Below are 23,218 nucleotides of genomic sequence, written 5' to 3'. Positions count from 1 at the left end.
CCAGAATCTTCACGGGTTTCCTCTAGAAATGCATTTTTTCAATAGATTTGATCAATAAGGTAGAATTTAAAGTTTAAATTTTAAACTTTAGTCCAAGTCGGGCAGCGCAGGAAGTTATATGGGACGGTGGTAACAATACTTAACTAATACTTACTTTCCTCATTTGAATAAAATTTGCAATCAAATAAAATCCATCTCACAATACCTTTATTAAAACATATACCATACAATTTAAGCCCCAAACCATTTTTATCCAACAAAAAAATGTTTTGTTAATGTTTCGATTGAAACTCCATAATTATCCGAACATGGAATCCATAATGGTATTCTGGCGCTGGCGACGATTGGATTCGTCCTGTTTGTACCTGCGCAGCTCCTCGTAGACCTCATCATCCGTTTCCAATTCGTAGCGACACAAAGGACATGAGTTGGTCTGAAGAGTTAAGAATTAAATAATAAGAACATATATAACAATTTAACATGTAATTTAATATAAAATAAAAAATTAAATCTTTTTAAATTCAATTAAAATTGTACCTATTCCCCCGACCGTTATTACTATCCAAGGACTTACTTTCTTTAGCCAAAGCAGGATGCACTCCTCATGAAACTCGTGCTTGCATGGCAAAATCTTGTATTTCTCGCCCGCTGTTGCAGGCTCCTTGCACACGGAACACTCCAGCTCACCACCCTCCTCCGATTCCAGGATCACGTGGACAGGAAGCTCTGCAATCGCTCGCCTGGATGCCTCCGGCACCTCGATCTCCACATCGATCCCGTGCATGACGGCTAGGACCTGTAGACGCTTATAGTTTCGGTCAAAGTCATTGGCACCCTCCGGACCGGTGGGTTCGTGTCCCAGTTCTTCGAAATAGTCAGACATGGTGATTGCTGTAAATGTCGTAGCATAAAGAGCGAAGTTGATAACTTTGGACAGTAATATCCCTAGATCCTAGATGTTTTTGCCGGAATTTTAATCTTGATAAGGTTGATATCTCTATCTAAAATATGTATCGATGCTAGCGGATTTGGTTTCGCCTTGGCAGAAATCGAAGGAATTTTGTTTCCAGACCCCAAAATTTGACTTTCGGTGCTGTAAATCAAAATTATAATACAAAACCATCCCATAATCTAGTTTGATTTCAGCAACACTTTAGTTCTTTTAGGAGCCAAACGTGATTTTTATTTCAAACTCGAGTTTCTCGTATACAATTGATAACAAATCAATCTGGGCTAAGGACTCCATAATACAATAAACTTTATAGATTCAGTGTTATGGCTAAGTATCTAAGAGGTCTTTTTTTGCATTTAAAACGTTTGCAAATAGTGTTTTTTATCCTTTTTCGTTTTCTAAGACTAGAAATACTAGCTCTAGTTGCAGTTAAAAAGTCTAAAATTACAGGCATATACTGGCTTTCTCGTTTAAGTGAGCTTAGTTAGGCATATAGACCACACAGTTGGGCTTGTCAATGTTCTACTCAGGAGGAGCTTACTGTACCATTTAATAATAATATCTTAGAGCTTTCAAGCTATGAGGATAATTTTTTGTTGAGCTTCATAAAGATGAAAAGTTGCAGAAAGTTCTTGTTTTCCTTAAGTTGGAAATTTTTAGAATTAAAAGTTGAAAGCCCCAACACATTTAAACTATTTTACCAACTCTGTTGGTGAAACTTAATAATTATTTTTAATATATTAATAAATAATAATTTACTTTTGTGTTTAGTATAATTATTTCCCCAACCAATTTCCATTACCAACATAAAGAGCAGCCAATAAAAACACAAAATGTTAATTCCTTTTTCGTTTCTTTTTTTTGTGGTGTTCTTCTTTACTAATATGTTTTTAAATAATATTCATTGTATTTTAAAGTAATTGATTTACGATTTACTTCAAGGTAGTTGTTACAGAGCTTGAATTTTAATTTCTACTTTTTTTTTCTCTGCCCTCCTCTGCGATCTTAACCAAAGATATATAGAGCAGAAAGGTAAAATATAATAAAGTAAAATAATAAAATAATAAGAGTAAAACAAAAACAAGACTTAGGCGCTAGGCTTTACAAATTAGTAGTTTACGATTGCTAGAGAATAAATTAAAGGCGCCTGGCGGGGATACATAGGTGCGATTGGTAGTAAATGATGTATTATATAGAGGCAGGACTACATCAGGATCTATCTACTGATTTCTTTCTATAGATATATATGTGTGTTTTGGGTGTATATGTACAGGAGCTACTTAAAGACAAACGAAAACGAATAAGTACACGATTCTTTTAATTACTTTAGCTACTTTAGTGGGGGGCGAGGAGGAGGAAAAGGGTCGGTTGGGCACATGGACTTAATTACAATGCGCATTTAGGATTTCTGTTTTTTAGAAGGTAAGGCAATTTATATATAAAACTTTAGGCCGAGGTCGATTTTCAGTGGTTGAAACATAATATTAGGAACAGAAAGTAGCCGATTTAATCGCTCTAAGGTTTATATCCAGAACATACAAATCAATACATATGCTTAGACTTTCTTTTTTCATTAAAAACCTTTCGCTATTAAAATATATTTCATTTAAAGAATATTTGTAGTAAGAAAATTAAATTCAAATTATATTCCAAACCATTCTAATTAAATTAGAAATGGGGCTGACATTTTAAAAGGGGGAGGCAAATATATATATTTATATATATAGTAGCTTATTTTAAACCAAAATTTCCTTTCCGCTCCTAACCCAAGTCGTTGTCAACCGGAAATCGACGCATCCTATTAAATCCATAACATATATGTGTTTATGGAGTTTTCTCTATATATAGTAAACGATCGGGGCTCGTGTTAAGATCTATCACTAGCATATACAGTTAGTTCTAGAGTCTAGTGCTAAAAGCAGCAGCAGTTGGGAGAATCCAGATCCCGCCGAACCCTCCTGGCCTGGCCTTACGTATCATCATCAGACTGGCTTGTTTGTTTTCTTTTTTTTTCCTAACAGAGATGGTGCTGTGTGAAGGTTTTGTTGGGGGTTGCTGTTGTGATGGATTGGGGTTGGCCTTCATCCGTGATCCTTGGCTCCATTAACCACGGCTAATATTTAATCACTATTAGTCTGTAATGGAAATTTGCGCATAGCCCACCAATGATCGTTCGTCGGGCACTTCGCCCGGCTGCACGCCGGAACTTAATTGGAAAGTAATCGTTTTCATCGTGGCACTGGCGGCTATCAGTTGATCCAGATGCTGGGCCATTGGTTGGGTATCCAATGCGTCCACTAAGCCGGCATCTACCAGCTCTGTGGCTATACCTTCGGCAGTGTCCTTGCCCACCACAAATTCGAACCGAATGTCGTGGAGCTCGCGTCGCAAGTTGCGCATGCGCAGGACAAGATTGACGGGTGGTGCCTCACCGGCCGACTCGCTGGGCATTGGTAATTGAGCCAGGCCAGCTGTCACCTCCTGGGTGGCTGGGATAGCAGCAGCAGCAGCAGCAGCTCCTGGTGTCATTGTGGCGGAGGAAACGCTGTGCGTTATCTCTGGCGACGGTTCTTCCCTATCGCTGTCCGAGGAATCTGCTCTCTCCAAACGGTTGATGGGCCTGTCCTCCGAATCAGAGTCCGAAGATGGCTGTTTTCTACCACCACCCGAGCCTGAACCGGAGCCGGCAGAGCCACCGTTATCCTCCTCTTCGCTGGACCAAACCCATTCGCCGGTCACAGTGCGATGGAGGCGACCCGAGGCACCGGGCTGTCTTTTCGCCGCCTTGTGCACCCTGGTCTCCATGCTGGGTCCGGACTGCAGCAGGGTCTGGGTGAGATACTTGCGATCCTTGGCCTTCTTGAAGAAGGCATGCTTCAGCAGTTCACTGGCCGTTGGCCTCTTCGATGGCTCCTTCTGCAAACACTCGACGATCATCTTGCGGAATGTCTTGCCGTAGGCCTTATACTGGTCCTTGTCGTCCGCACCCGTGTCCAAAGTGGGCGGATCGTTTTGCAGGGTCAGCATTAGCACTTTCATTGGGGGATACTTGTGGTAGGGTGCCGTTCCGGTGGCCATTTCAATAGCCGTGATTCCAAAGGACCAGATGTCCGCCTTGAAGTCATAGCCATGATCCTGCTCCATCACCTCGGGCGCCATCCAACAGGGAGTGCCTACAAATGTGTGACGCACCTTCTGCCTGGACAGATCTCGGCCAGTGGCCAACCAAGCGCTCACACCAAAATCTGCGATTTGAATGGTGCCATCATCGCCAATTAGGATATTTCCGGCCTTAATGTCCCGATGGATTTGTCCGTTTGAGTGGAAGTACTCAAGTCCTTTGAGCACCTCCTTGAGAACCGTGGCAATGGTGGCTTCATCGAAGACCCCCTGTTTGCAATTGGACGTCCGCATCTTGTGCTTGATGATGTCCAACAGGGAGCCACCCTCGAGGAGTCTCAGGACCAGCCAGAGTTCCTCCCTCACCACAAACGAGGTGTGATAGGTCACAACATTCTCGTGATTGCACGAGGACATCGCCTGGATCTCCTTGAGCAGCTCGTCCATCGATGTGTTCCACTTTTCCAGGTTGATGCGCTTAATGGCGCACTTCTCATTTCGCGGAATACAGTAGGCGCCATGGACAACGGCTGTGGCTCCCACGCCAATAACATCTCTCAGCTCGTAGTCGTCTTTGGAGTTGGGCCACGGCTGTTTCTCGGGCACTGCCGCAGCTCCCGGCATGGTAGCTGCTCCGGCCACATTATTGCTGGATAGATTGGCAGGTATGGAGGTCATGCTCCTGCTTCCAGTTCCGTTTCCAGCGGTGGTGGTGTTGGTGGTGTGTGGCGGCGGGGTACCTGGTCGTCGTCGGTTATTGATAGCCGGCTGACTCTGCGATCTCTGAGTATTCCGCGGTCTCGGTTGCTTGGATATGGGCGGTGTTATTCTTTGGCGTTCCTCCTTCTTTATCGGATGAAACTCCTCGTCCTGCTGTCGGTAAGTGGATGGATATCCCTCGATCTGTCTTTGTTGCTCCTGCTCCTTTTGTTGGACTTTATAGGTGCCAGAGTTAGAACTATCTCGTAGTTCTGATGCCTTATTGGTTTTTTGTTTCTGCTGGTGATCTTCCTTCTTGGCAAAGCAACCAAAGATCCCTGTTGTATCTCTAGGATCTCTTTCGTTGGATTCTTTGCTTTGGCTGTTGCCTTTGTTGTTGTTGTTGGAGATGTGTGTCACCTCTGCAAGTGGAGAAAAATCAGAATATGGATATAAAGTAGGGGCCTTTCCTTGAATAATCTTTAACAAAGAAAGCAACTGAACTACGGGAATATGATAAAATCGGATTTGGAGATTTGGGTGGAAACAGGGAAAATCTAGTGAAAATTAACGAAACAAGATATGGAACCGTGTTGAAGTTGCACAGGAAAGCGCCAAGGGAGTCTAATATTAGAATACGAAACAGCAACGAGTAAGACATGACTTCAAACCAGGATTAATTGAGATTGGTAAATGGAGAATTAAGTTAGTATTTGTTAGTATGAGGTGCTTATCCCCAATAATGTGCTTAGTTCTAAATAATAATTTTAAAATTACTAAAGTAAATAAAAACTAAATATTTATGTAACACCTTACAATTTTGTCATGAAAAATCTTAAAATCTCAGATTTGGTTATTACAAACGAAATTCGTATGGGAGTATATTAAATCCCAAAACAGATTGCCATTTTGTTGTTGTCGGCGGAATTACCCTCACACGTTTTGGCATAAAAAGCAAACAAACAGTTTAACGCTCGCCACATGTCGTGTACTGGGAATTCATTGATTCCCCTCCCTATCTTTCCCCTCAGCCACCCTCATTATGCTAAATTTTTCCACGTTTCTGCTGATAAGGTTTTTGTTTTATGAATAAAATCTCCCTCTAGTGTGGGTACAACGTTTGAGGCCACCACTGTGTGGGGATTGTTCAACCATTTCTATCCACGACTGTAGGAGTGCCTCTTTTATTCTCTTTCTTTTTGTATTGAGATCTGGCTCTCTTTGCTCCATGCAGCATAAAAAAAAAGTTCAATCGCATGGAATGAATGGCAGAAAGAGAGAGGACGAGAGGGCGAAGTGTGCGAGCGGGACCAATGACCGCATTGTGCTATTTATAGAAACAAAAAATAACAACAAAAAACAGCAGCAAAGATAATGTGTGGAAATTGTAATTAAGTTTTCAGCTAAAATGTATGCGTTTACTTTGTTTTACTGTCTTCTTTTTTATGTAATCAGAAGAGCGATAAGCCTTGCAGGTTCGATAACTGTGACAGGAGCGATAAAGAAGTTCGTTTCCAGTTATCGGCGTGTCATGTGCCACATAATTAAACTCACTAACTTTGGCCAACTAACTTTTTAAACTAACAAAAACGACCTGGCAAATTTCGCAATTTAACACTTGGACCGAATAACAAAGAGAAAAAACTCAATGTTTACAAAACAAACAAAACACGCAAAGTAAGAAAGAGACACAAAATTGATTTTTAAAATAATCTCTTGGCAACAAAAAAAGCAAAGACAGCGAGCTAAATAAAGAAATAAAAGAACAAAAACAAACCAAAGAGCAAACATTTCAATATGTATTTAAATTAACCAGAGTACTATTTTCAAAGCTAAAAGAATTTGAACAAATAAACTTATTATTACTTCTGCCGCTAAATTTCTAATTAAATCAATACCAAGAGAAAAGGGGACGAAAGAGCGAAAGATAACTAAAGTCACACGATCATGTGCAACTGATAAGAAATGTCACACGACTTCGTTTCATCACACCCACACGCACACACACTCACTATTGGTTCAATAAATATACATTTGTGCTTTATTGATTTCACGCCAAAAGAAATCAAAACAATTTACGCAAAAAGATGAAGAATTATTAATTACACGTTCTTGTTGCGGTTTCGGCCTATTCTTCCTCTTCCTTCTCCTCTGCTACTCCACGCACGCGCGCGTTTCTCCTGAACTTCTTTTTCAGTTTCTTATAGCTGTTTCTGTTCCCGTTTCGTTTCGTTCGCGATCTTCGCGAAGCGTTCGGTTCAAAAGCGGCGCAACAAATGAGAATGAGCGTACAAAACGCAGATAAACAACCGCAAAACCAAAAGCCAGACAGCGCAGTCCAGTGTTGCACGTTTAGCTTATTTCAGGCTAGATCTACCGTATCTGAAAGGTGAAAGCTTATCCACATTGCAAATATCTTACAGCCTTAAATATTTTTAAGTTTATCGAACATATAATAATTGTGAGGAAAATGGTTTCACTTAATGGAAATAGTTTTAATTAATTTAATAATAGTTACCAAAATGTAATAAATGATTACTCAAATTGACAGCAGACGGATCGAAGCATACTGATTCTTTTGTAATTTTGCAACTTATTTAATGCTTTTCGATTGGTTTTTCTTTTTTGATATTAAAATTATTTAGACAAATTAATTATTTTAACTTTTCATAATGGTGTCAAAAAAAAAAAAACAATTCATATTTATTACTTAAGAAAATAATAATCTCTCACATTTTTGTTCAGCTTATTCTTGCTCAGAATCTAGCTTATAGGTGCGGTCAACACTGAAGGCAAATAACAAAAAAGAAACATAAAAAACACAGAAACAGAAAGCAAGAACAACATTAAGCATTTGCTAGAAAATACAAAAATAAATGTTTTGAGCAAATATCAACAACAAAAACGTCGTTGCACGAAGAAAACGAGAATAAGAGAGAGAGGGGATAGTAAGAGAAGTCAAGGAGAGAGCACCAGAAAGAGCGGGTTAGGCTACCGCACAGTGGGTGTCGTGGATCTGTGCACAGCTTTTCAGAAGCAAAATTACCCGACAACCGTAGTTTAAGTATCTTTTTTAAGTGATATGATTATTTAAATTGTTTTTAATATTATTAAAAAATTCAAAATAAAAAACGAATGATATATTTTAGATTTATATTCTATATGTAGTAGTTTTCTAAAACCTTAAAAAACATTTGTATATTTTTCGTTTTCATAATTGTTTCATGTTTCTGATATTCTAAAAATATTAACAAACATTTAAATTATATTCCAAAATTTGGACTTTCTCCTCCATTTCCAATTTCACCATTTGTAAGGTTTTATTTTTTGTTTGCCTCCACGTATTGCGCCGTCCTGTGTACTCGGATTTTATCAGCTCTGACGCGCACGATAAGTTAAAAACGTTTCCAGCGGCAATAATAACAACAAACGAAAACAATTAGCAACAATAAAGACCCAAAGTCCCAAAAAAAGTAGAGCATAGATACAACAGACGTATGTATTTTCCATACCGCACCCAGATACAAATTGAGAATCCAGTATCTCTCACTCTTTCTCCCATATTTCTACTTGGCTATCTCCGGGGGTTAGATAAGTGTGTCAACATAATGGAAAGGGGGTTAATTTGTGGGGGGAAGCCCAAATAAAAATAAAAAAAGTGCCTACAGTCATCATGGAAAATTCGTAATTGCAGCAAGTTGTTTTTGTCTAAATATGTATATGGAAATCTATTGCAGACAGATACGCAAGAATGACGTATATTTAAGAATATTGTATATCTGCAGCACATAAATAAAATATATAATTTTATATTGGAAACATATGTAAGTTAAGAGAATTTATGGAAGCAAAAGTACAATAAGTAATAAACAATTTCTCAACAGTATCTGTTCCGAAATCAGTAACTCATGCACCATGCCCATTAAAAAACCTTCAAAGTATCGCAGCTGTATGGAAATGTATGGCAGGCCAACCTATAGATACAAATGTATCTAAGTATCAATAGAGAGATTATGGGATCGGTGGTAGTCTGCATTGGCCATAGCGTTAAATTCTGTTCTGCTGTGCATAAAAATGCGCAATCGTCGGACCGATGACTTATAAAAATAAGAATTGGCACACACACAATACTGATTTTTGCGTGGTGTGTTTTATTTTTAGAATGTCTCCGTCTGTGTCGTCTGCTATTTGCATATAATTTCCAATGCAGTTCGGTGGCCATGGCAAAAAAGTGGGTGGACTTAGGGGGGATTTGGCGGATGGCAAAAGCAAAAGGTGATCGTCATCGACATTGTGCGTGAAAATCAAGAGATTTGGAAAATCAAAAGAATCTTTAGAGGGTTCCCTTGATTAGTTTTTGTACATTTTTATGTTAGTAGTTAAAACTTTCAAATAAAATAGCTAATTGTTTCTGAACTTGAAATATTTATTATATTTTTAGTTTACCAAAGCAAGTTATTGAATATTTTGAACTATGAATACATCAAACTCCCTATATTTCGTATATCTATCTTTCTCATACAAACAATAACAATTTAGCAAGACTATAAAAAGCACATGAACTGCCGCCTAATTACCTGACACCTTGCCCACCAAGTCAGGTAGACAAATATACATAAATATTTCATCCGACTGCGTTCGCTGTTAACACAATTTTCGTGTATTGCACTCGGCGTCTGCATATACGCGACAACTTAATTATAGAAGAACGAAATAAATTACAAAATATGTGTATGCATTTTGAAAATTTCGTTGTTGAAATTAATTTAACGCCATAATTTAAATATTGACACATTAACGAGCACGACGCTTGCCACAGTTGCTTGAACTCAGCCATATTGCAGTTGCAATATCGTTTCGCATTAATTATTGACACAATTCGGACTGCAATCGCCCGCCAAGAACAAAATACTCATATCGCTCTCACAATCGACTCGATATAATACTGTATACATTGTATACTATACAATATCGGATGAATACTATGAGTACTACTGGGCAGTGCCAAGTGTCCAAGTAAGACTGTGGGTTTAGATTAGATCTCTGGTTTTGTCTGCGTCATGCAAAAGAGTAATTGATTTCTCGTCTAAGTTGCTGCTGTTGCGATTTCAACACATATTTTGCACTGGCATTGATAAATGCAACCTAAGCATATTCATTAAGATCTTTTTCGTGTTTTAAACTTGGCTATATGTTTGAACGATCAATCAGAAAGTAGCACAAAGATTTAAAATAGTTTTGAGGGCATGGTCAATTTTTTCCATTGAATTTAATAATTATTATTTTAAGTAAGAAATATTTTCTATTACAAAATACTTTTTTTTTTCTAATTATTTCCTTTAAAATTTAATAGATTTTAGACCGAGGATACCCCTAAAATTATTATTAAATATCTTAAAATGTAAATATTAATATTGAACCCTTTTTAATAAAAGCTTTAGTACGACTTTGTTTAATATACATTTAAAATTTAATCCACTCCCTGCTGCTCTCAAATGTAAATTATAAATCACTTTTTGACATGTTTATTAGCTTTTTGTGCAATTATTTTTTAATTTAATTATCCCAAACTCGACTAGAAATAAATCACAGGCAGTGTGTGGGGGAATTTCCAGTGTCCCGAAAAATGTTGTACAATTTAAGTCGGTAGGTAAGCCAATAGATATGAACATTATTACACACATTTAAATATACAGTACTTCCTATCTATCAAACTGGTATCTCATATATTTAGCTATTTGCATTCAGCTATATGCATGCATTATTTTCGGTTTATAAAATGATAAATGTGGTGCATATGAGACATGTATTTTTTAGCGATAAAATATAAATTTATATTAGTAGGTGGAATTTTTTAGAAATCTGAACATAACACAAACGAGAAGTTTAACCCACTTTGCTTAAGGCATCCTAAATTAAGTAACTGCATTTTGACGATCACTTTTTAAAATTTAATGTTCTTTTTTGTTCAGTTTTATGTCTTATATAGGCTGAGATGCCTTCACACGCGACACTTGAGATTGACTTGAGTTATCAAGGGAACTGCGGCGATTGGGATTCGATCCGATTGCAGTTCAGAATCGCATTGCTAGCGATCGCTGATTCGACCGCTCCTCCAGCGTGAAAATCACAAATTCGACTGAACTTCACAAATCGTTGTAATCAAACATTTAAAATGAAATTTTTTCCTTTTTTTTTCGTTTAGCAATAAACAACAATAAAAATTAAATGAGCTCTACAAATGGCGGAACACGACGAGCCATAACAGCGATGATACTATAGAAGCACCGTCGCCGATCGACGAAATAAATGTACGAAATGTGCGAAATTTTGCCGCCTCCATCAACGCGTCGGCGTTAGTTAGTGGTAGTTAGTAGTTCGGTGTATCCGCCTTTGTATCTGTATCTATACGCTATATATCGGTGCCTGTGTCGGGTTGCCTTTGGTTCGGATTTACCAGGCTTTATTGCCAAAGCCCAGCTGGTAAGTAATATGCATGAGTGATTGCTACTGATTCCAAATTTAAATACCAACAGCACGGGGACTTCCGTGGAGAATTTACTTGGAAGGTGAGTGGGGTTTCGTTCTCGTGGGTTCTATTTAAGTAAGTTCATTTGGTGGGTTTTCAGATATAGGTTTATATAATTTAAAAATTATAATAGTATATCTTCATGACAGGCACTGTCTTCTCTAAGTGCATCCTTGCATTTATTAATTAATAAATTAATTTGTGAAAATACGAATAACTTTCTAAGATTTCATCCTACAGATCTACATCTACAGATCCTCTATCCCTGGTTAATAGCATTCGCAGCTACGTCTTTCGTCGTATGTTTACATACTTTTTAGCAGTACTGTACCAGGGTAATTTTGACTTCTCCCAGCGACATGCGCATGTACCTTTGTCAGGTTGATGTTATTATTATTTTAGCAATTTGCATAAGGCTTATAGGTTGAGTATTTTTAAATTCTTGTTTATAGTCAAAAGGCGTCTCTTCTCCCCCATTTTTTTTCGGGGTTATCTTATTATTAACAAGGGAATTTGTTGTATCCAAGCCAATAAAATGTGTGAAATTCGTCGGCTGTGCAAATTGTATCTGTATTCCATATCTGTGTAAGGTGGCTTACTTTTTATGCGCACCGGCAATACGAGTCAAGTGATCGAACGCCCTCAAAAATTAACAACAAAAAAATAGGTTTTGACACACAAAGAGCGAGGGAAAGAAGCAGAAAACACTGCGATTTAATTAGCGACCAATGTTATTTGACACGTGTGTGTGGGCGGGCCAAAGGTTGATCGCTCCTGAACCTAGAATACTTCAGTTCGGTTCCTATATACTTTGTACTCGGGTCACTGATCGTTGCCAAGGCGTTGGTCAATAACTTTTGTGAAAATTGTCGGTTGCGTGACGTCGGCGACATCAAAATGAGGCTAAAAAGTCATGAATGGCCACCACGAGTCGAGGGCGAGCTATAATGAATGAACCTGAACAAGCCTATTTCGCATAGTAAAACTACAGTGGATATATAGGAACTGGCTATAGAAAAATAATGAAAATATACACTAGTGTTTGGGCTATTAAATACCTATTAATATAGCATTTTTAAAGCCTTAACATCGAATAAAATAAATAATCTTCAAAAATATTAGAGATATTTTGGAAAATTATAACAAAGAATAATTGTTTTTTTGAAGAGAAGCCTCGCCTGCTCATCAAATGTTTATAGTAAAAGTTTACTCAAGAAGATCTTATTGAAAATACCTTTCAAACGACTACTACCCTTTAAAATATATTTTTAAAAATATTTATGCCACCGATCGCGACGCTATGTTCGTGAAACTTTATACATTTTAATAAACAAATACGTATATATTTCCTCTAAAAAAAAAATGCCAAAAATTTGCCATGTGCCATAGCCCATCAGCAAAATCAAAGCTCACATGTTCGTTTCAATTTGCTGGTCAACATCTCATGTGATCTCTCTTCGTTGGTCTGTCAAGGCGAGGACGTTGGAGATTTTTGCACTCGCAAAAAACATTTTTGCTTTGAGAAAAATAAATTAAAAATCGCACGAGAAATAAATCAATATTCTTGAACGCAAAAGTCGAAGGTAATTCAGTTCAATGAGCTCAAAAAGCAATGCAAATAACAGGAAGTAAATGTTTAAGGCCAGAAAAGTATGACAAAAATAATAATGGCATAGTTAAGACCTTAAAACCGAAATGAAACGCTTTAATTGCTGTACTTTGTTTTAAATAAAGATTGCCAGGTATAATAATTGTAAATTAAAGAGGTGCACAATATATTTAATTTTGAAAACTTAACTGGGTTAATTATTTCCTTATAAAAGTAACGTTCCTATCTTTGCTTTATTGAAATTTTTAATATATTTTAAGAATACTACAACCTAACAAAGAGTTATTCATTTTTGAATTTAATAAAAATCAATTATTGTGAGAAACAATAAACAATTTAAATGCCAATTTCTCCCTTTGAAATCCATTAATTAAAATCACATTTTCACATGAGCACATGACGAAACCTAGATCAATTGAAATTAAGGTTTCTGATTTCGGAATCAATTAATTGAGATCACAAATGAGAGTCAACCCAGATTAATTGATTGCATTTCCAAGAACTTAACCAGAATATTAATATTTTGAAACGTTGTGAGCTTAGTTGACCCAAATATACAAATTTAAAATTGTTCAACATATGCATGTATCTCTTTTCCAAAGCTCATAAAGTTAATGTCGTTATACAATACAAGTTAACCTTGCTACAAACAAGAGATTTAATGCTGCTTTCCCTCAATATGCAAAAAAGAAAAGTATGAAAGCGAGGAATGTCGGGACTGGCGAGAGATGACAATGACTAAAAATAGCAATCACAATTGAAATGTCGTTCCATATTAAGACCCGGAGCCCAGTTATAGTTTCATTCTTTCTCTTGTCACTGTGGCTAAATTTAAAACGCCGAACGTCACGTTGAGTGGGTAGGAAATGGTGCACGAATCGGACAATACTATTATGCCATATAGTACTATACAATGGGGCAAGGCTCTCTTATTCTCGATCCCCTTTTCGTTTTGCAGAAATCGTAAATTACAGGCAAACAACGAGCAAGTTCAAAGTCAAAATAGCAATCGGGAGGAGGGAAAAAAACAGAGAAACAAGTCGGCCTGTCAGTCAGTTCAACATGATGATCATCATCATCATCATGTGATCATCATGTTTCTGTTGATCGTACAAGATCATTATGCCAATTTGTTGTTGCTTTTCCGCTCGACCGAGCATGCAAACAAATTAAGACTGAGGGCGCCGTGCCCCGAGTAGCGAAATTTAATTAGCATTGCCTCACTGTACTCGCTTTTCTCTGCACTACGAAAAAAAATCTTGAAAAACTGAAAAGTATTTTTTATGATTTTTAAAACAATTAAGAGTAATCTGCCCTTAAAAACCTTGTGTTTGCTCTAGACTTTGACATAAATTATTCATTTTAAGTAATGGTGGCGACATCTTACTTGGTGTTTTTTTTCCCCCAGTGTGTCGGTTGTCTGACTTTTTTTGGCCAGTGAAACGCTTTCGCATGCCCTCCCACACATTTCCGCGTGCTAGCTGTGAGGCAAATTGAGCGATTAGCGCCGAACAGAACGTGACCCAGCAGATAGGTCCCGGGTCCCCCCCTGTACCTACCCACAGAAGCAGCACACAACGACGATTTACCTATCTCAATTTAATTTCGATTTTAGATCACCATTAAGATTTGAGTTTTGCTGAATGCAATTTAGTTTAATGCGTTTTGTCTGCCCCATGAGCAGTGATTCCATCCAAGCGTGCTGCTGCCTCTGATGACTTTATTACAATTTTAAAATCCCCGATGACTAATTAGTGTAAATTTACATATTTGCAATATATTTAGAACACAAGCACAAGCACTAATTCAGATTAGGTGAATTACATCATTGATACAAGGTACAGTTTCCCTTTAAAAGGTGTATATACGGTCACATTGTTTAATACAGGAAAAATAAATTATAGAATCTTTTGGAAACACCTAAACTGGATTCTTCAATCTGCTATTTAACACACATTTGTGAGTACAGTGTCAAAGTCGGGCAAGTAAAAACAATCCCTTATATCAAAAGAACTAATTATATAAAACACCCCACCCAATATGACTCTTTTAAGGGATCTATACTTCTAACTAAAAAGCCAGATATGCTTGCAATTTTTAAACTATTTCTACAGATACGATATTATAGTTCACTTGCTATTTTTTACTTACCAGTTCGCCTTTTGATATCTGTAAAAATATTAAAAAATGAATTGGTTAATAAATGGTTTGTTGAGATAGCATTAAAATATATACTTTTATTATTATTATAAGCGAATAAAATAAAAAATGGTGTAATAAATAATAAGAGATAAGCACGGCATACAAATAATAATATAATATAATCGCAACAATCATGAAAATTCAATGAAAATCTATACCAACATGTAAGGGATTGGCAAAACTGAACTGAAAATCATATTAAAGAGATGGTGAAGGTGGTAGAGAATAAATAATAAATAATTAGAGCACATAAATTTTGATTTGTAAATGTGCGAATAATTTATTATACATTTTCCCTGGCATTTTTCGATGCCGATGGTGGATGAAAGGAAGGAGCCAAAAATAAATGAGTCTCGAATGTGTGGCCACAAAACTTATCTTCATGCCAATAAATATAAAACTTATCCCGCATGCATATAAATTATGAGCAGCCGATGGCCACCAATTTCTATGCCAAACGTGGCCATAATACTGTAGCGTACAAGGGGCTCTTTTAAATCGAGCAAAAGGGGGGTGCAGGTGTGGCACCTGTTGCCACAAATTAAGCAAATGGCGTTAAAAAAAAAGGAAATGCCAAAATAAATAGGGACATTTTTATCAAGATGCGGCCAAGGAAAATTCAAATGTAAATTCAACGCCAAAATAAATAGTAATTAATAGTGCAATCACCGGTTTTCTTTTTAAATTTTCCTTTCATTTTCTTTGGCTTGCGAATAAAATCCAGAAAATTACGCTAAAATTTAATTTATTGACGTCTGAGATATATTATTATATATTATATTATAAAAATCTTAGGTTTTAAAAGACTTGGAACCTTTATTTAGATTTATAGTTTAAAAATTTTATTCAACTATCAAGCATCTAGTTAAATATTTATGTTTTAAAATCAATTTGATCATATCTTCTAATATATTTAAACACTTTCTTTATTATTGTTTATTAAAATTGCATAAAAAATACCATTAACCAAAGCTCTATCACAAAATCTTTATGATCTGTGAATGCTTAAAAACAGCTTAATAATTATACGCACATAAAGGCTTTGTTGTGTATTTGAAAATACTTTCCATATAATAATATCAACAAAAAACAGACACAAATCGACAATAACAAACGGCACGTGCTGTAAAACCCATTAAAAATATTTTCCGTCTGCCTCTAACGAAAATAAACTAGAAAATTGTGAGCGTATTAAAATATGAAATCTTTGTGGACATCAAAATGGCATGCAAGACAAACAAATTGCGCTTAAATTTATGGCAGGCACTCGCATCTCAGCCGCTTTCCCGCCACAAACAAGTGTTCAAAATATGAAATGTGGTCAATGCAAAAATGGCAGTAAATTATTAAAATTGTTTTAGTGTGGAGAGCTGCAGAATTCGGAAGTATTTCGTTGGAGGGGCGGTCGTAATTGTTTAAAACTTTAATTAATAAATTAATAATTAATTTAAGTATTATATAGTCTATCCTAAAATATTTAATATAAATTATAGTTTATTCGTATTCTTAACATATTTTGTAGGGAAATTTTGTTTTCAGGGATTTTGTCCTCTTATTTTAAACCTTAAACCTTAAATAAGTTCATTTTAAATCTTATTAAATTGTTAATTCTATTGAATTTCCACTGTAAACACTCAATGCCTGCATTGGGATTAATCTTATCACTGTTAATTACTTCCACACACTTTTTTACACACGACCCCTACTACTAATCAGGCTTCAAGTGTAACTATATTTAGTACCAGCCAAGCCTGACCTCAAAGGGTCTCGAACTGGAATGTCCGGCACTCGAGTAATAATACACAAATAATATTCGTAAAGCCAAAAATGTATTGCAAAGAATGCAACTAAAGTTTCCAAGTACGAAGACAATTGCTCAAGAACCGATGAGAACTGATGAGGATTGTTGGTATCTCCGAAACAATGATATACTACAGCCCGGAGATTCTTGATTTATGATGATTAAAGCAGCCAAAGATGAAATCTTATCCAAAAAAGTTATTACTTTTGATATGGATCTTTGAAATACATAAAAAAAATCACTCTTTAAATAATGATACAACTTTCTTACAAACAGTAAAGATATACTATTCGTACATCTAATTAGACAATATCTCAGAAGATTCTATCTACCCATTAAATAAAGTTAATTTGTATTCTTAAAGATTTAAAGGTAATTAATAGTGGGGAAACAACCCCCAAGTGTTAATTGTGTAAATGGGCAATTAGAAAGGGCGACAATTGCACACGTGGTTGGTGCTATGTCACATGGTCGGTGGGCAATCGATGACTTATCTAAGCAATCATTGATGATGGGTAAGGCGTCGCATTCTGAGCATAAATTGCCAACGACGACGCCACGGGATGCAGCTAATTAGAAACGCAAATTGGGAATCGGCAATTGCCACTTGGCCGCACAGCACAGGTGTAAATGGCACGATTATGGGCATTATGTTTCTTCGCCTCCTTAGGCCCCCCGTTGATCAATCAAATTAGCAGCGGTTTCAAAATCCCTATTATTATAGCTTTTAGATGCTGTATTATTTATTTTGTTGCAGCCACGCGACTCTGGCGTGTGCCCAACTTGTGAAAGTCTTTACCAATTAGCCAGGAAGATATTTTTGTATGCGAGATAAATTTTCGATTTTGACAACACGGATCTCCACCTTGTTTTAGGTATTACGTACCGACTTTTACGATGGCTGATTAGAAAGTTTTTTTGGAATGCTTAAAAGAAGTTTCTATGAAATGTTGGTATTTACTTGATTAATTGATCCTTTAAATCATAATAATATGGAGTTATTACCTAAATTTACTTAAAACAGAAGTTAAAGATGACAAAATGCTACAAAATGTTGGAGTAACTGACGTTAATCGTCACAAATTTGTCTATTTGTTATTAAATACCAGTTAGCGTTTTCGCAAATAATATTTTTCTGTTTTTATAGTTTCCATTTACTTGTGCAATCATTATCTGACAATTAACGTATTGACGCAAAGACTGTACGATATTTACATACTTTACAAATCTCTGAATATATTGCATACAAATAAATCTGCGATTTGATTTTACTATTATATAAAATTTTCTGCGCCGTAGCTTAAGTTGTAACAAAGTGTGCATTATCTTTTTGTATACAAATTTTTAAGGTGGTTTTGTTCCTATTTAAATATTCCGCAAAGTTCCCTAACTCAATTTTTAGACCTTAAAAAATAATGGTTATCTTTAAGATATTATAGGTTTTCTTTTACCTTTGTGATATGCGCCGACACAAGATAATTTTAAAACTTATGTACATATTAGAACTTAAGCATTATGTTCATCATCAAATAAAATATCAGTGCTGTTCTTTTAAGTTAACGATAAAAGTAAGCTTGAGAAATTTAGTTTATACATAGATTTATGGACATTTTTTTTACAAAGTAAAGCTTGAAGGAACTTATAGATACTTTAAGCTGATTATGATAAGAACCGCCGTATTGGTAACCTCAATATATAGTCTATAAATATTCGTAATATTGATATTCTTAAAATGAGATTTTTAAAAACCCATCGCTTGTTGATAAAAGATATTTCCGCATATTTCGAAAATGCAATTTGGCCCCATAAACAAAATGATGGTTAACCTTCAGGAATTAGTGTGTGAAAATTAACCTCAGTGATGTGCACCGACAAAAACTAGTTGCAATAAAAGATGATAACACGCTAAATGAATGCATATTGCATAATATTTCGCCCTCTCTCCGGGCCGTCTTCTTCTTTCACCGACTGCAATTGAAAATGCAAATTGCGCGGGAATTTGAAAGAACAGCTGGTGCACCCACAACTGAGAAAATTTCCGAGTGAAATGGGAAAGCAGAAAAAATAAACGCCACTAATTGAGCGAGCGCCCGTCCATTTGAAGTTCGTATCAATTAAGCGAAATACAAGCAATTCAATCAACTGGATCATGGTGTCACAATATTTGTGGACTCGAGTGTGGAAAACAGTAGTACACGCGCGTGTTCCAATTCCAGGCGTACGCACTAGGAGGGGTTCGTAATGATAGCCCTTAACATTAATAATCCTTCCATATATTTAACAGAATATAGATATTTGAATATAATTTTGTACGAAAATAATCAAAGCAAGAATTAAGAATAAAAAAATTTTAAAAAAATTTTTAAGATCATAAATATATTGAATACTAAAAAAAAAACACTGCTCTATAAATATTTTTAATCCAATTTTCTTATTAACCAAATATTTATTTTTTGTTTGTATATTTGAATGACCCACATTGTATGTCCTATAATTTTGACCGCGACTGTGACACGCATAACCTCACACAACCACAGGCGCAGTCACTGAGTCACGCTCTCTTTTCTCTTTTGCTGCCTCTCTCTTTGCACAGATGACAACAAGCCGGTATTTTCATACATATTTCCGCAACGAATGAAATGCTAAAAGGCAGAAAACCAAAAGCCAACTTTAACACAACTAAAACAAACTAAGAACGAACAGAATAAGCAGCGTTGTTTGCTAGAACCAGTTACAAAAACCGAAATCAAAGAGAAAAGGGGGTGGGGGAGGGGCAAGACACACCAGAGAAAGGGAAGGCTACCAACCTGTTTTCCTTCTGCAAAATCGATGAAAAACCAATCGCCGAAAACGGAATTTCACCAGGAAACTTATCTTGCACACGACTTCAAATAGTATTATTCACTAATTGATTTTCTGATTTATTTTTCGCCTCTTCCTCGCTCGTTCGTTCGCTCACCCTCTGCAACTTTTAATTGTATTTGTTGCGAAAAAATTCCACTGCTCCTCTCTCTCTTTCTATCGTGACGAAACGTTTTTTGGTATTGTATTTGCTGGCGAAATTTCACTGATTCACTGGAATATATTCGCAATCCGGATAGTCCGCTATATCCCCAGTTGATATTTAACCAGATTTCGGTAATTACACGTAAAAATCGAAGCGTCTGCACGAAATAAACAACAAAAATTCAGCTGCCGCGTGTTCCGTTTCCATCCGTATCCAAAAAAGCTTGTGGGCGACAGTGATGCCATTTTGTTTGGGAAAAAAAGCTGGATTAAAAAATAAAAGCTGAAAAAACGGATTTCCGGAAAAGGCAAAGAAAAAATCAGATTTAAAAAAATTACATTTTATTTGTTTTTCCTATAGTTTTTAATAAGAAGCAATAACAGCACGGCACTCTGCCAATTCCAATAGAAGGGCATTGAGTAAAATAAAAACTGATAAATGTTGACAAATAACTTTTATATAAATTTTTAAAGAATCAAGATACATATATCAACCTATTTACTACCATTTTATTAAATATTTTTAGATGTGTGTATTTTACACATTTGCCTATATAATGCATTATGTATATTTTATATTTTTATTTCACATATGTTGCATATTTTATGCATATATGTTAAACCCTACAAATAGGCCGCTCAGTTTAACAATTTTAGTTTTATCTAAATTTGACGGGAAACAAGCGGTAATGACATCACTGGTGGGCAAGATAGAGAGACAGAGAGCGAGAAAGGGCGAGAGTGTTATGGCAGAGAGAGCTTATGTTTGGCGGGTGATTTGAATTTGACGGTAGGGGTTAGGGGTTACTTTTAAAGACAGAAAAGTTTTTGGTATTAAAAAATATAAATAGGAGTAATATAATAATAATAATTAATTATTATAATGTAAAAATATCTACTGTAACTTTGAACTTTGTACTATTCTGGAATCCAGGATCGGGATTTAGAATTAAATAGATCTGCAGTAGATTTTATACTTTAGCCCAAAAGACCTCTGTTTACTACATCTATTTGCAACTTTGGCAAAAATGTTTTAAGAGACAGATGGGCTTTTTGTGATTTATTTAAGCACCCGAGTTAAAAAATGTATTTAGGGCGCTGGGGATATTTTATTGCTTCATGAATTATTGGTTTATTGTTATTTTTGTTGCTGTTGTTGTAATAGACACTGCCCTCCTATTTCCATAGCTATATTGTAAAATAATTGGCCTATACATAGTCAAAACTACGAGTAATAATCAAATTCTATATTCATAATAGAACATTTTAAAAGAAATTTGCAGTTTTATACTAACCCAATGTTTTATTATTAAGAATTCCTTATATAAAGTTATAATTAAAATGTTTTTTATTATTCTTTTTAGAAAGCTTTGCCGAAACACCCTACCCGCTCAGCTTTGAAAGCGTTGAAGAAGCTCAGCGCTGTAAGCCCCAGCTCTATGTTAAGGTAATGTTACACCACCCCCCACCACCCATCGTTCGGTTATGTAAACCCGTGCGAATGGGTCTGGGTCAAGGTCGCAGGGGCCGGAGTACACGCCCTTGAAGCATCCGAACAGCATCCGAAGCAAGATTTATGTACCCCAGATTTTCCATTACAAATTATCGCTTATGTCACCACACAACTGGGAAAAATTAAAGCTGCTGGGAAAATCGAGGAGGAAACCCTAAGCTAATTATAATCACTGAGGTTCTAAGAAGAAGGAGGAAGCGACGGCGGCGGCTGCAAATGGCCGAAATCCAATCAGTCAACGCTGTGCGACAATTCTGACAGAAACCAATCAACTAAGTGTCTAAGCGCCAAGAATTAGCATAAGAAAGAAAGTCCGGCCGAGAGACGACCACGAGGACTGCAGGGATAATTCCGATGAAGAACTATGTACATACCAGAAGGGGACTGGGACTGGAACTGATGGCGTTTTGATGGTGGCTTTGGTCCAATGACCAGTGCTTCTGTGCCATGGGAAAGGCGTTCGTTTAGTTCGTAATGAAATTTTACAACCGAAGGGCGCTCGTAAAACGGCCACGTCAGCGGCCCGTTAGCAAGTGGCTGCTTTTACACAATAATAAAAAGCTTGGACTAACAATAAAAAAATAAATTATAATTTTATAGTTCTTAATATTGACTTGTAGGAATAAATAAATTTACAACCTTGGGAGCACTGAGCAAATTGATTTAAAAATCTTTTTAAAAGAGAAAAAGGTTGCAAGTAAAGATGACTGAAGAAGCCTAGTTAATGGTTACCTTTTTTTTTTATAAACCACACTTTATTTATTTTATAAAAGTCAAAAATTTTAATTTTTAAATTGATTACAATTATTAATTATTAAAGTCAGACTTTTCATCTCGACATATGTATGTACATCCCTTACTTAATTTCGTTTTAATTCATTATCTTTGATCATAATAATCTTCTGGTAATATTAAACAAATATTTTTTTCGAGTGTTGACCATTTTGCAGCACCTTTCCGTATTTCTACTTCACCTCAACCCCTCCCTGGGGCAGGCCAAAACCTCAAACTCCTCCGTCAATCCACAACCACTTGCCTCCGCTTCGGCACTTGTCTGGCAAGTTTGACTTAAGTGCAGTTTTAACGCTGCTTTGTCCGCACGAATACGGATACGGATACCGATACGGATACGGATCCGGGGCAGGAGTACGGGATTACGGCTACGGATCTGTTTGCTGCGCTCTGTAAGCACTGCGAACGTGTTAACTGCAGCTGTTTGGCATTTGAGTTACGTGCGCACGCAACAAATGCGGAAAAGTACGGGGCAGTAAGGGGGTTTTTCGGGGGTGTTATTTTCTTGAGGGGAGGGGAATAATCCAGCACAGCGGAGCATATGATTAAATGTCACCTGCTGGATGATGGGGATGCCCCTTTTTAGCCCAAAAAGTTATGGAAAATGCATGCATCGTAATTCATCAAAACAGGGGATTATCAGTAATGATGGGAGTGACACTTGGGGTGGGAAATTAATCATTGCAATGGATCTATTTTATATTGAATATAAATTAAATTTAAGTTTAAATAAATATCTATTAAATAAAACCACTTTTCAAGATTTTCACCAACCTTTTTGTGAAACATTTGATTTTTTTCTAGAGAAAACTACTTTTTTAAACCTACTACAGACTTGGCTAAGGACTATCTAGGGCTCATGTAGTCCAAAGAGAGCTCTCCTAAATCGCACAGAAATTAATTAGGATTCATTGCCGGTCATCAGGAGGGTTTAGGAGTCTCTAATAAGTGTCTCCCCTCGAAGCTGGACCCCAGCCAATGGCCCGGAACGTGGG

The 23,218-nt window shown here is 36.4% G+C and overlaps 2 protein-coding genes across 4 annotated transcripts; both read right to left on the bottom strand.

Annotated features, from left to right (window-relative positions):
- Positions 1-185: 185 nt before the first annotated feature.
- LOC108083936 (E3 ubiquitin-protein ligase RNF181 homolog) lies at positions 186-19,873 on the bottom strand. 2 transcript variants are annotated; one of them, XM_017179942.2, is made up of 4 exons: positions 19,720-19,873; positions 15,061-15,078; positions 575-891; positions 186-433 (listed from the first exon to the last, which is right to left on the bottom strand). In XM_017179942.2, exons 3-4 carry the CDS (start codon positions 881-883, stop codon positions 299-301), a joined length of 444 nt encoding a protein of 147 aa, XP_017035431.1. In that variant the 5' UTR covers positions 884-891; positions 15,061-15,078; positions 19,720-19,873; the 3' UTR covers positions 186-298. The 2 variants fall into 2 exon arrangements, with proteins under 2 accessions (XP_017035431.1, XP_041632041.1); XM_041776107.2 differs by lacking the exons at positions 15,061-15,078; positions 19,720-19,873 and having other exon boundaries at positions 575-974.
- On the bottom strand, positions 1,793-20,006 carry fray (oxidative stress responsive kinase frayed). Of its 2 annotated transcripts, XM_041776104.2 has the most exons (3): positions 19,872-20,006; positions 15,061-15,078; positions 1,793-5,193 (listed from the first exon to the last, which is right to left on the bottom strand). In XM_041776104.2, exon 3 carries the CDS (start codon positions 4,748-4,750, stop codon positions 3,083-3,085), a length of 1,668 nt encoding a protein of 555 aa, XP_041632038.1. In that variant the 5' UTR covers positions 4,751-5,193; positions 15,061-15,078; positions 19,872-20,006; the 3' UTR covers positions 1,793-3,082. The 2 variants fall into 2 exon arrangements, with proteins under 2 accessions (XP_041632038.1, XP_017035429.2); XM_017179940.3 differs by lacking the exons at positions 15,061-15,078; positions 19,872-20,006 and adding an exon at positions 10,667-10,893.
- Positions 20,007-23,218: the final 3,212 nt, after the last annotated feature.

Source organism: Drosophila kikkawai, chromosome 3R (assembly GCF_030179895.1).
Source record: "Drosophila kikkawai strain 14028-0561.14 chromosome 3R, DkikHiC1v2, whole genome shotgun sequence".
Lineage (NCBI taxonomy): Eukaryota > Metazoa > Arthropoda > Insecta > Diptera > Drosophilidae > Drosophila > Drosophila kikkawai.
Note: the sequence above shows the minus strand (reverse complement) of the source record. Positions and strands in the feature narration are given on the sequence as shown.